Source organism: Asparagus officinalis, chromosome 5, assembly GCF_001876935.1.
Source record: "Asparagus officinalis chromosome 5, Aspof.V1, whole genome shotgun sequence".
NCBI classification, from domain to species: Eukaryota; Viridiplantae; Streptophyta; class Magnoliopsida; order Asparagales; family Asparagaceae; genus Asparagus; species Asparagus officinalis.
This window is the reverse complement of record NC_033798.1, coordinates 121741635-121753935: the sequence shown is the minus strand read 5'-3', so window position 1 is coordinate 121753935 and position 12301 is coordinate 121741635. Positions and strand designations below refer to the sequence as shown.

Here is a 12301-nt window from a genome sequence, read left to right as displayed (position 1 = left end):
AAAGGGGGTTAATTTATTAAGGATTTACTAGTATTATAGTCCCTCGAATCTTCAATAAGTCCACATTTGTCCCTCAAAGAATTTGCTCATAAGTCCCTTAAATCCTTAGGGACCTTGCAATTTGGTCCCTCAACGACCAAATGCCCCTCACCCGATGTTCCACCTAAGTCCCTGTGTTCAAAAAAGCATAAAGCTAAGGGACATTTTGGTCAATGAGGAACAAGTTTCGCGAGTCTTTGAGGCGTTATTGGCAAGGGGTTAACAAAAAAGAGTTAAGAAGAATGACTAATTTAGTTAACCCTTTATGAGACAATAAAAATAATTTATTTCTGTTTGGATTTGATAGTAAAGATGAAGGGTTAATTTTTTTTATGTTTGGTAAACAAAGAAGGGTTAAAGAGACTAATTATTATAAAGGCTAAAATATCATATTGGCTTAACCTCTTTACCACTTTGACCTAAAAAGTGACACTGGCGACACTTTGACCCAAAAAGTGACAGATTTGTGACAAATAGACTTTTCTAATTGTCGGAGTTATTTTTGAGCAGAAAATTAAAGAAATTTTACATGTGTCTTAAGCAAACTATACCCCAACTCGACCAGAGTAGGCCGAGATGAAAGACGGTCATTCTCAAACCCATCGTCGATAGCCAGTCACCATCACATTAAATGCATGATCGGAGTTATCATTACACCCTCGCCGAAAGTCTTAATGACTCATCGGACCATAATAGCACTTGGGACCCTCTGTCATCGTTGCATTAATCACATCATGTCACTCACAACTGACACTTGTAAAGTATCAGCCAAATAAGTTGTATGTTTGGACTTGGCCGAAGTTACATAAATATCCTCGTCAACTGGGTATAAATAGACACAACACCTACTCACCCAATGTAAGTAATTGTTGCACACTTAGGTACCGTTTGGCAAAGGGTTAAGTGAGGGGTTAAGGAGACTTAACCCCTTCTTAACCTGCCAAACACAACAAATCTATATAAGGGTTAAAGTGAGTTAACCCTCCATAATTTGCCAAACATAAAACATATAGAAGGGTTAAGTTAGCCCCTCTAGAGGGGTTAAAATGAGTTAACCCCTCAAAATGAGGGGTTTACTAATACTCCTATTTAGATGGAATAAGAGTTAACCCTTCTAATTATAAAAAAATAGTCAAAATCATTGTTATTCCCAAACACTAAAACTGATCATAAGGGCTAAAATAAAACTTATTTAACGGGATAATAATTTAGTCCTTTGGATTATCAAATGGGCTAAGTACATTAATCCTTCTCTTTAACCCCTCTTCATTAACCATTTGCCAAACGAATGGGCTAAGTACATTAATCCTTCTCTTTAACCCCTCTTCATTAACCATTTGCCAAACGGGGCCTTAGAGAGAACTATATTAGTTCCTTTATCCCCTTTAGATCATAACTAACTTAATCGTCAGAAGAATCACTGGAGAACCTAACTCCGGTTCTCTAACGTGTTGCATGCGTGTAGGATGCTCCTCCTATCAGGGAATCAGCCATCAAAGGAGGTCAAGGGACCCTGAGCTCATTAGAATCATCCTTGAATCCCGCTGTTACACATCCATACATCAACAGTTTAGCGCCCACCGTGAGGCTTTTTCATTTCTTTTTGAGGAAGTGGGCGATCCCCTGTCTTTGGACCTCAGAATTAGAAGTTGTCACCGCCACATCAATACTATAACATTCAATAAACTCCGCCAATGATTAAATAAAGAGGAAGTCTAAAGAAAAAGGTGGGATTGTCATAAAATGTAAAACATTTTGTAGGATACCTCCACAAAATGTAGTTAAATTGTAAAGACTCTTCTGTAGATAAAAAAATATTATATATTATGTGCTAACATGTAAGCAGCTCTTGCCACTCAATCTTCATCGACTTGGTAATGAAGACTCTAAGACATTAGTGTTATTCTCATGGATAAGCCCAAAACACGTACCCAAGACCTAGGTGTTGTTTCGAAGTAAACCCAAGGCGCGAAGTTCAATTTCACTCGGACTCGGCCACCCGAGTTCGAGTGAAAGGGGCTAGTATTGTGCCATAGAAATTAGCAAATGTTAATCATTGACACATGTATCAAGCAGACTACACACCAACTTGAACCAGATAGGCGACACGAAAGGCATCCATTCTCGCCAGCCTGAGACAAAAGGCGTTCATTCTCGAACCTTTCGCCGACAACCAGTCACCATCATATTAAATACGCGGTCGAAGACATCATTACACCTCCGTCGAAAGTCTTAATAACTAATTGGACCATGACAACACTTGGTACCCTCTGTCACCATCACATTAATCATAAAGGTGAGTCATGCTACCCACAGCCGACAACTATAAGTATCAGTCAAATAAGCTGACTACATGGGCTCAGCTGAAGTTACATAAGTCTAGGTATAAACATGCACATCGCCTACTGACCAAAAGTACATAATCTCTGCACACTTAGAAGGAACTATATCAGTTCATTGATCATCTTCAGAAATGACTAACTTAATCGTCTGAGGAATCACCGAAGGACCAACTCTGCCCCCCCTAACATGTTGCATGCATGCAAGACACTCCTCATATCGGGAGATCAACCATCAAAGGAGGTGCTATTACGCATTTGTGCATCAACACTATTTGTAAAGGATTTGTTAACATTTTGACCAAATTAATATATTCGGATGGTTAAAAAGGGGTTAAACCCTACCAGTCCTTCTATTATTCCTTGGCCAAATGGGGCCTGAGGGGTTTGTGACTTATGAGCGGTTTTTTACAATTTTAAGGGGCTAATATGTAGCTATCGGAAGATTTGAGGGACTATAGCAAAAAGGCCCATTTATTAAATTAATGTAAACTAATGTTTATAGGATAATGACACTGATTATGAATGATGAAAGTCATTTATAAATTAGAGAGAATCTTTTGGGATAAACTACGTAACATTTATTATGAGCTGGCAGCTAGCGGCTAGTATTTTTATGGATAAGTTATTTAGCGGCATTTGGATGTATTAGTTTACAGCCTTATTGGGGGTAGTTTTAGATGGTAGGTCAAGGGGAACATCATGCCGCGCATTATTTTAGGGAATTTTTTGGTTTTTTTTTGGGGTTTTTGCTTTTAGACCCATTTGTTTACTCCTATTTATTTTTAAACCCAAATACTATTATTTGTATCTGTAAGTCCAATTCATCTTTTGTATTTATCTTTCAACCCAATCTTCAAAATACTATATTTTCACCACTTATTTTTATATTTTGGAGATTGGGTTTAAAGATAAATACAAAAGGTGAATTGGGCTTAAAGATAGAAATAATAGTACTTGGGTTTAAAGATAAATGAGAGTAAACAAATGGGTCTAAAAGCAAAAACCCCCTTTTTTTAAGCAAGAAGTGAAAAGTCTAGTTCCCATTTTATAATGAATTTTTTCCCCAATCCAAGACATTTGAAGAAAGTTATCCTTTCTCTAATATCCATGGAAAAGTTTTTCTCTTCTCTAAAATTCATGGAATGCACATCAATAATAAAATAATGATTATACTTATTATATGAGAGAGTATTCTCACATTTAATCTCAACTAAGTAAATAAAAAATATATTTTTCCTGTTTTGCTGCTCGTACTAATTCAAAACTTCTAAATTAGTTACTGTATTATTATTTTAGTATCAAAGATTGTGTTTTATCTTGTTTGTCCTAATTTAGAATTTATGTGGGAGATAAATATTGCATTATGTTTTTCCGTACAAGATTGTTGTTTCATTAGACCCCCAAATATTTGCTAATTTTACAATAGACCCTCAAATCCGCACACTTCCAAATTAAATATTAGATCCCTGAGCTGTCTTAAATAATACTCCCATATTTTCAGTCTCACCTCAAAATATGCTAGACCTTTTTAAATAAGAGTGGTGCTAGGGGCACACCCCCAACCACACCTCCTCTCTCTCTCTCTATAGTGCATTGGGTCCCACATCAAATTTTTTAAAAAAAATTGATGTGGAGCCCAATGCACTATAGAGGGAGAGGAGGTGTGGTTGAGATTGTGGTTGAGGGTGTGCCCCTAACATTTCTATTTAAATAAGACTCCCAATTCCGAACAAATACGTTAACTTGGGAACCTGATTAAGAAATAAGAAGCTTTGAGGGTCTAATACATAATTACCAATCATTCATCAATCTAACATAACGAAGAGGCTATATTTTGGCCAACCCCCTTAACTCCGGATGAGTATCAAGCCGGCCCCTTATTTTCATTGGCAAAAAATCTTAAAGGCGAAGAGAGGGTTTTTTCCCCCTGCTAACCCCTGAACTCGAGGCGGCTTCTGATATTTTTGGAAGTAATGAGGGGTTATCTCGCGATGATCGAAGGTAAAGAGGGGTTTTCTGAAATTTAACCAAAAAGACCTTGACTTATTAATACCAATGAAGCCGGAAGCTGATCCGATCCGATCAAATCCCACCGCAGTCAGCACCCCGATCACCGACCCCCAATTCCAGAACCCTAGAGTGCGCGTTGGGCCCACGCCAGGGTGGCAGAGACGGAACCGTGACGACTACTGAAACTCCACACGCGCCAACCTGTCACCTCTCTCTCTCTCTCTCTCTCTCTCTCTCTCTGTTAAAAAAGAAAAAAAAAATCCCTACGCTCTCTCTCTTTCTAGTTGAAGTTAAAACAAGAAGAAGACCGCAGGGCTTTTATCTCTCAATTATTTTGGTCGATGGTCCGTCGCTTTCTCTCTCGCTTTTATCTGATTATACGAGAGAGGCCTCATTTTGACGCATTCGCTCTTCACTGTCGGCGGACCTCCTCATAAAAGAGCTCACATTTGATAGACGAGTGGCAGCCAGCAAGAAAGATTGGCCCTTTAGGGTTTCATTCCCCTCCCCTCCCCTCCCCCAAATCGATCCGGGCGTTCCGCCATTCGCGTCAAAGTCGGATCTTTGGAAGTGGGCATCGATCAGCTTCTTCAGATCTGGTGTAAATGGAGGCCAGTGCTGGCCTCGTTGCCGGCTCCCATAACAGGAACGAGCTCGTGGTCATTCGCCGTGATGGGGAGTCTGGGGTAAGAGTTGCGTTTTCTGGTTAGAGTTCGATTTTGGATTGGTTCGTCTGAGTAATGTGTTGATCTGTGATGTTTTGCTTGGTTGCAGCCGAAGCCTCTGCAGCAAGTGAGTGGGCAAATCTGCCAGATTTGTGGGGATGACGTCGGGTTGACTCCTGATGGGGAGCTCTTTGTTGCTTGCAATGAGTGTGCTTTCCCTGTCTGTAGAGATTGTTACGATTACGAGCGGAGGGAGGGTAGTCAAGTTTGCCCTCAGTGCAAAACTAGGTTTAAGAGGCTCAAAGGTAAATTGCTTGTTTGTGGGTTTTTGATGGTTTCTGTTTACAAAGAGCGCATATATTTAAGAAAGCTTGGTTCTTGTAGGACGCCCGCGAGTCGCCGGAGATGAGGAAGAGGATGGGTTTGATGATATTGATAATGAGTTCAGTTTTGCGGGGAGGGATAGGGAGGACATGCAGTATGGAGCTGAGGCTATGTTGCAGGGTCACATGAGATTTGGGCGAGGGTCGGATACGGAGATGCCTCACGGGGTTAATTCCGTGTCCAATGTGCCTTTGCTTACCAATGGTGAAATGGTATGCTATTGTGTTGTCATCTTTATTCATTTCCTGTTTGGATGGAGGGTAGAGAGGGGGAAGGGAAGGGAAATTTCATTTTAACCTTGTTTGGGAGTTTTATACGGAGATGCCTCACGGGGTTAATTCCGTGTCCAATGTGCCTTTGCTTACCAATGGTGAAATGGTATGTCATCTATAGTCATTTAGTTTTGTAGATGAACATTCTGAATATTTACATGAGCAGTTTCCCCTTTCAATTTTAGGATTTTTAGGCCTCCTTTGCTCCCTAGTGGCTGATGTGTTTACTATAATTTACTTCTCACTATCAGCAGCAATTGGAGACTCTTACTACATTTGCTGACCTTTATCTAAGGGTATTAATGGTTGACACCATACTTGTAGGTTTAACCAAACTTAGTTGATTGAAATGTTGAGGTGGTTTTAGATCACGTCGCTTACTTTAAGCTACCCATGATCATCAGACGTGGGTGCTTACTACCCATTAAAGTGTGCTACTGAGATTGATGAGTATGCCTAGGAGCAAAGGATCATTATTGCTAATGTAGAATAAGAGATTGCCTTTAACCATACTAACACAAGAAAATGGATCCACATAGCTGATTGTAAACCTGGAACATATCCTTTTGAATTTTAATACTAGTTGCTTGAATTTAGTGCTTGTTTTGCAAAAGTAATCCGTATCATGCGTACCAATAATATTATTCAGCTGAATTATTCCCCTCCCATTCCATTCCTCTCGTCTCTTCCTCTTCCACTTCCATTTTGTTCCCCCTTCTCTAGTACAAGAATATGTTATGGCAGTTTGTATATTTTCCTCATAGAATTTATTGATGGTATTTAATCACAGGTCGATGACATCCCTTCTGATCAGCACGCCTTGGTTCCTGCTTATACGGGTGGTGGAGGAAAAAGGATCCATCCGCTGCCCTTTCTTGATCCCAGTATTCCAGGTATAAGGATATACACGCAAAACTAGGATCACGTTAAATTTACTTGACTAAACTTCTGAAAAAGTGGTGCTTAGAATTGTGTACTCTTTGTGTATGCTTTCAGTGCGACCAAGATCCATGGATCCTTCCAAGGATCTTGCTGCCTATGGCTATGGAAGTATTGCATGGAAGGAGAGGATGGAGTTGTGGAAGCAAAAGCAAGAAAACTTGCAGGCAGCAAGAAATGAAAACGGTGGAAAAGGGGATGATGGTGATGATCCAGATCTGCCACTGTAAGCTTCTAGGATTTTCAATTTCCAAGATATGGTGTAAAATATCATACTTTTCTTGATTAAAATTCTCCTACTGTTCACAAGCATTAACGACATGATCTTTTTGACCAGAATGGATGAAGCTAGGCAACCATTGTCGAGAAAAATACCCATTTCTTCCAGCCTGATAAATCCATACAGGATAATCATTGTTATTCGGCTGGTAGTTCTTGGATTCTTTTTCCATTACCGAGTCACACATCCAGTGAATGATGCATTTGGACTGTGGCTTGTGTCTGTGATTTGTGAAATTTGGTTTGCCCTTTCATGGATACTCGATCAATTTCCAAAGTGGCTCCCAATTGAAAGGGAAACTTATCTAGATAGACTATCATTAAGGTAAACCAATGTTGCAAAACTTTATTTTTTTTATAGTTAATTTCATGGAAAGGCTGACTTATTAATGTTTCAACTCCTCTCTAAAGGTATGAGAAGGAAGGCAAGCCGTCTCGACTGTCACCAGTAGACATTTTTGTGAGTACTGTTGATCCATTGAAAGAACCCCCTCTGGTTACAGCAAACACAGTGTTGTCCATTCTTGCTGTTGATTACCCAGTTGAGAAAGTCTCCTGCTATGTTTCTGATGATGGTGCTGCAATGCTGACATTTGAAGCATTATCAGAAACGTCTGAATTTGCAAAGAAATGGGTACCATTCTGCAAGAAATTCAGTATTGAACCGCGTGCACCTGAATGGTATTTCCAGCAGAAGATAGACTATTTGAAGGACAAGGTTTTACCTTCTTTTGTACGTGCACCTGAATGGTATTTCCAGCAGAAGATAGACTATTTGAAGGACAAGGTTTTACCTTCTTTTGTAAAGGAACGAAGAGCAATGAAGGTATCCATAGTGCATAGCTATTTTTTTAGTGAGTTTCTTGAATGGTTCTTGTGTTTTGGTTGGGGTAAAATATTTGATGATAACTGCAGAGAGAATATGAAGAGTTCAAGGTACGTATAAATGCTTTGGTGGGGTAAAATATTTGATGATAACTGCAGAGAGAATATGAAGAGTTCAAGGTACGTATAAATGCTTTGGTTTCGAAAGCTCAAAAGGTCCCTGAAGAAGGGTGGACAATGCAAGATGGAACTCCTTGGCCTGGAAACAATGTTCGTGATCATCCTGGAATGATCCAGGTATACTTCTTTGTTGCAGCCCTTTCTTATATATATGTTATCTTTCCTTGACCATTTCAACATTATTGATGACTAAATTTGGCATGAAGGTTTTTCTTGGTGAAAGTGGTGGGCATGACATGGATGGGAATGAACTCCCTCGACTGGTTTATGTTTCTAGAGAAAAAAGACCAGGGTTTAATCACCATAAGAAGGCTGGTGCTATGAATGCTCTGGTAAAAACATCTCTTTTAGCTCCCAGTTCTTACATGTGAAAGTTTCCCAAGGCTTATTCAATTTATGCCTTGATTCTTTGTGTTGGTAGGTTAGAGTCTCAGCTGTACTCACAAATGCACCCTACCTGCTGAATCTTGATTGTGATCATTACATCAACAATAGTAAGGCACTTAGGGAGTCTATGTGCTTCATGATGGATCCACTGGTCGGGAAGAAAGTCTGCTATGTGCAGTTTCCTCAGAGGTTCGAAGGTATCGATCGACATGATCGATATGCTAATCGAAACGTTGTGTTCTTTGATGTAAGTACTGCAATTTAAGACCTTTATTTGATGTAATCATGTAAGTATGTTGTTGGCTGTGATATATAATATTGCAAAACCTTATGTTGCAGATTAATATGAAAGGTCTGGATGGAATTCAAGGACCAATATATGTGGGTACTGGATGTGTTTTCCGAAGGCAAGCTCTCTATGGCTATGATGCACCAAAGACGAAAAAGCCCCCTACAAGGACTTGCAATTGTTGGCCAAAGTGGTGCTGTTGCTGCTGCTGTTCTAGAAGCAAGAAAAAGAAGTCTACAAAGAATAAGCAGGGAAAGAAAAAGTTTTTTAGTAAGAGAGGAGATAACACACCTCCTGTTTTTGCTTTGGAGGGCATTGAAGAGGGCTTTGAAGGTATGCCTACTTTTAAGTGTTAAGTAATTAACGCATGGTCCATTTCACGCCATTTAACTTGATTTGAATATTTATTAGGTATCGAAAGCCAAAAGGCCTTTATGCCTGAGCAAAAATTGGAAAAGAAATTTGGACAGTCGCCAGTTTTTGTTGCATCCACCCTGCTTGAAGACGGTGGAACATTGAAGAGTGCTACTCCAGCATCTTTACTGAAAGAAGCTATTCATGTCATTAGCTGTGGATATGAGGACAAGACAGACTGGGGTAAAGAGGTTAGTTATTTTGTCCTTTACTTAGATTCCTAAAATGCCTCTTTTTGCAACTGCTTTAAACTAACCTTGTCCAATTTCTATTCAGGTTGGTTGGATCTATGGTTCAGTTACAGAAGATATTTTGACAGGTTTTAAAATGCACTGCCATGGATGGCGATCAATCTATTGTATTCCTCCAAGGCCGGCTTTCAAAGGTTCTGCTCCCCTTAATCTCTCGGATCGTCTCCATCAAGTTCTTCGATGGGCTCTGGGTTCAGTTGAAATTTTATTGTCTCGTCATTGTCCACTATGGTATGGTTATGGTGGTGGCTTGAAACGGCTAGAGAGGTTTTCGTACATAAATTCCGTTGTTTATCCTCTCACATCTCTTCCTCTTCTGGCATACTGCACGCTGCCTGCTGTTTGCTTGCTCACCGGAAAGTTCATAACTCCAGAGGTATCTATTTATTCATTGCTGACCCATTTTAGTGAATGGCTCACTTTCTTTAGATGTTCTGCTAATTTTGACCTTTCTATGCTCAATGCAGCTTAGCAACGTTGCGAGCTTGTGGTTTATGTCACTCTTCATTTGTATTTTTGCAACGGGTATCCTTGAAATGAGATGGAGTGGAGTCGGTATTGATGATTGGTGGAGAAATGAGCAGTTTTGGGTGATTGGGGGTGTTTCAGCACATCTATTCGCACTATTTCAAGGTCTTCTGAAGGTCCTTGCAGGTGTTGATACCAATTTCACAGTGACATCAAAAGCCAGTGACGATGAAGATTTTTCAGAGTTGTATACCTTCAAATGGACCACATTGCTTATTCCCCCAACAACTCTTTTAATAGTCAACATAATCGGCGTAGTTGCTGGAGTTTCGAATGCCATTAACAACGGTTATGAATCATGGGGACCTTTGTTTGGTAAACTCTTCTTTGCGTTCTGGGTGATTGTCCATCTCTATCCCTTTCTCAAAGGTTTGGTTGGTCGACAAAACAGAACACCTACGATCATCATTGTCTGGTCTATTCTTCTTGCTTCTATCTTCTCCCTTTTGTGGGTTCGAATTGATCCATTCTTGGCAAAATCGGATGGACCATTGTTGGAAGAATGTGGATTGGACTGTAACTAGCGAAGGATGGATCATCAGAATTTTGACACTACATACGATTCTTGATTCTATGTGTAGATAACAGGAAGAGTTGTGCTTGTAATCGTTCAGTTTTTGTTTAGTCAAGCTCTGTAAGTGGAAAATAGGCAGTCAGAAGGCTGGACTACAATTCTTTAGTAGGTTGGATGGAATGGGAGACTGAAAGTTCCACATTGGGCGTGCACATTTATTCTTCACAATAAAGGAAGTAGGCTTGGCTTGCAACTGGAACGAGATGTAGATTTGAGTGTTCTTGGTGATGCTGTCAGCTGCTCAATTTTATTGAGAACAAAGTGGGTGCATAAAATACAACTGTATAATACTAAACCCAGATCCACACACAGTATAAATTTGTGAATTTTTTTGTCTTGGGTGGCTCAGGGTTTCTGTGATAACGTCTTTTTCGGTGTCTGTATGTTGAGAAAATACTGTTTGTATCATGATGTAACCTTGTGTTATTTTTGTCTGAAACTGTGAACAAACTCCCCATTCATCTATTCAATAGGAAAACATTATAATTCTATTTGTTTAGAGAAGCTGTTCGCTGCTTTTAATGTATTTGTTGAAACTGTCTCTACCCTATTCGCTTTCTCCAGCTCTTAGAGCATCTCCAACAGCTTCTCCATTTCTCACTTTTGGAGAATTTAGTTAGGTTTTTGGCCCAACAAATTCCCCATCTCATTCCCCAAAATAGGGATAGAGGAGAAAAAATGGGGAAGCTTCCCCAAATCTGCAGCATTCTCCAAATTTTTGGAGGAAAAAATGGATGAGAAAAAATGGGGAAGCTTCCCCAAATCTGCAGCATTCTCCAAATTTTTGGAGGAAAAAATGGATTCTTTAAAATGGGAAAGTTGTTGGAGTTGGTGTAAAAATTAGTTGGAGAATATGACTTTTGTTTCTTCATTTTGGAGAAAATTTTGAAGAAACTGTTGGAAATACTCTTAATTTGTTTTGTTTTGTTTTACAGTTGGATCCTTGCTGTATGTGGCTTATCTAGTCCTTCTTGTCTTTGTGAGCTGTGCTTTGATTCCCTTTTGCATCATCTTGAATCTCTCACCTAATATTTTTGGGGCTCATCAAATCAGGGATGAATCTCATAATATTAATTGAAAAATGTCCCACATGTTGGCTCCCTGTAATATGTACTTTTATTTATGAGTAGAATAAAGAGAGGTTGGTGGTTGGCAACTGTCCCGTGTAGGGTTGGCATTTAAACAAGCCATAGATTTTGAGGTAGGAGATAGTGGTGAGGGGTGTTGAGCAACGCAAGCACGAGAAAATGACAGCCAAATATAATAATAACACATGAGAAATGATTAGAAAATTATAGAAGTGAGCTTTATTATTGACCTTTGCTTGTTCCCGGGTTTAAAAAGCATCTGCACACATTCTTAGAACATAGTAAACAATTGATCTTTTTTTTTTTTTTTGCCCTATAGATGAGAGCATTCTTCATTATATTAAAAGAATTTATGTACCTGGGGCCTTAAAAGTTATGTTTGGGATTCTAAATAATCACATGCAAAGAGAGCTGCTACATAGTGCATTAGTTTTAACGGCGGATAATTTATCAAAGTACTTTGTTGTTTAGATGCTTAACAAGAAGCATGATTTTTTCTCAATGTTCTTGTGAATAAGGTGGGTACACTCAATTCCCACGCGTTCGTCTACTGTAGAAAATGTCTCTAATCAGATGTTGGCTTGAAAATTTGATGGATTAATAAAAATTGGGTCATTCAGATCGACTTAAAAAAAAAAATTTCAAGGACCCAAAATATGAGACCAACAGGAGGAGAAATATGAGATGTTCCCCTTCTATTGCATAATGATGACCAGCTTATTATACAATAGAAGGGGGACACCTCACATGTCCCCTGTTGGTCTCATATTTTGAGTCCCTGTAACAAAACTCTTAAAAAAAATAAGGTTAGATTCCTAAGGGAGAAACTAGCTGC

At 39.3% G+C, this 12301-nt stretch overlaps 1 protein-coding gene across 2 annotated transcripts; it reads left to right on the top strand.

The window, feature by feature from the left end:
- Positions 4694-10869, top strand: LOC109841011 (probable cellulose synthase A catalytic subunit 6 [UDP-forming]). Of its 2 annotated transcripts, XM_020409851.1 has the most exons (15): positions 4694-5077; positions 5166-5361; positions 5441-5652; positions 6503-6605; positions 6709-6877; positions 6989-7255; positions 7342-7648; positions 7718-7756; positions 7915-8052; positions 8142-8267; positions 8357-8569; positions 8662-8944; positions 9023-9216; positions 9302-9652; positions 9744-10869. In XM_020409851.1, the coding sequence occupies exons 1-15, from the start codon at positions 4997-4999 to the stop codon at positions 10326-10328; spliced, it is 3264 nt and encodes a 1087-aa protein (XP_020265440.1). In that variant the 5' UTR covers positions 4694-4996; the 3' UTR covers positions 10329-10869. The 2 variants fall into 2 exon arrangements, with proteins under 2 accessions (XP_020265440.1, XP_020265441.1); XM_020409852.1 differs by lacking the exons at positions 4694-5077; positions 5166-5361; positions 5441-5652 and adding an exon at positions 5760-5818.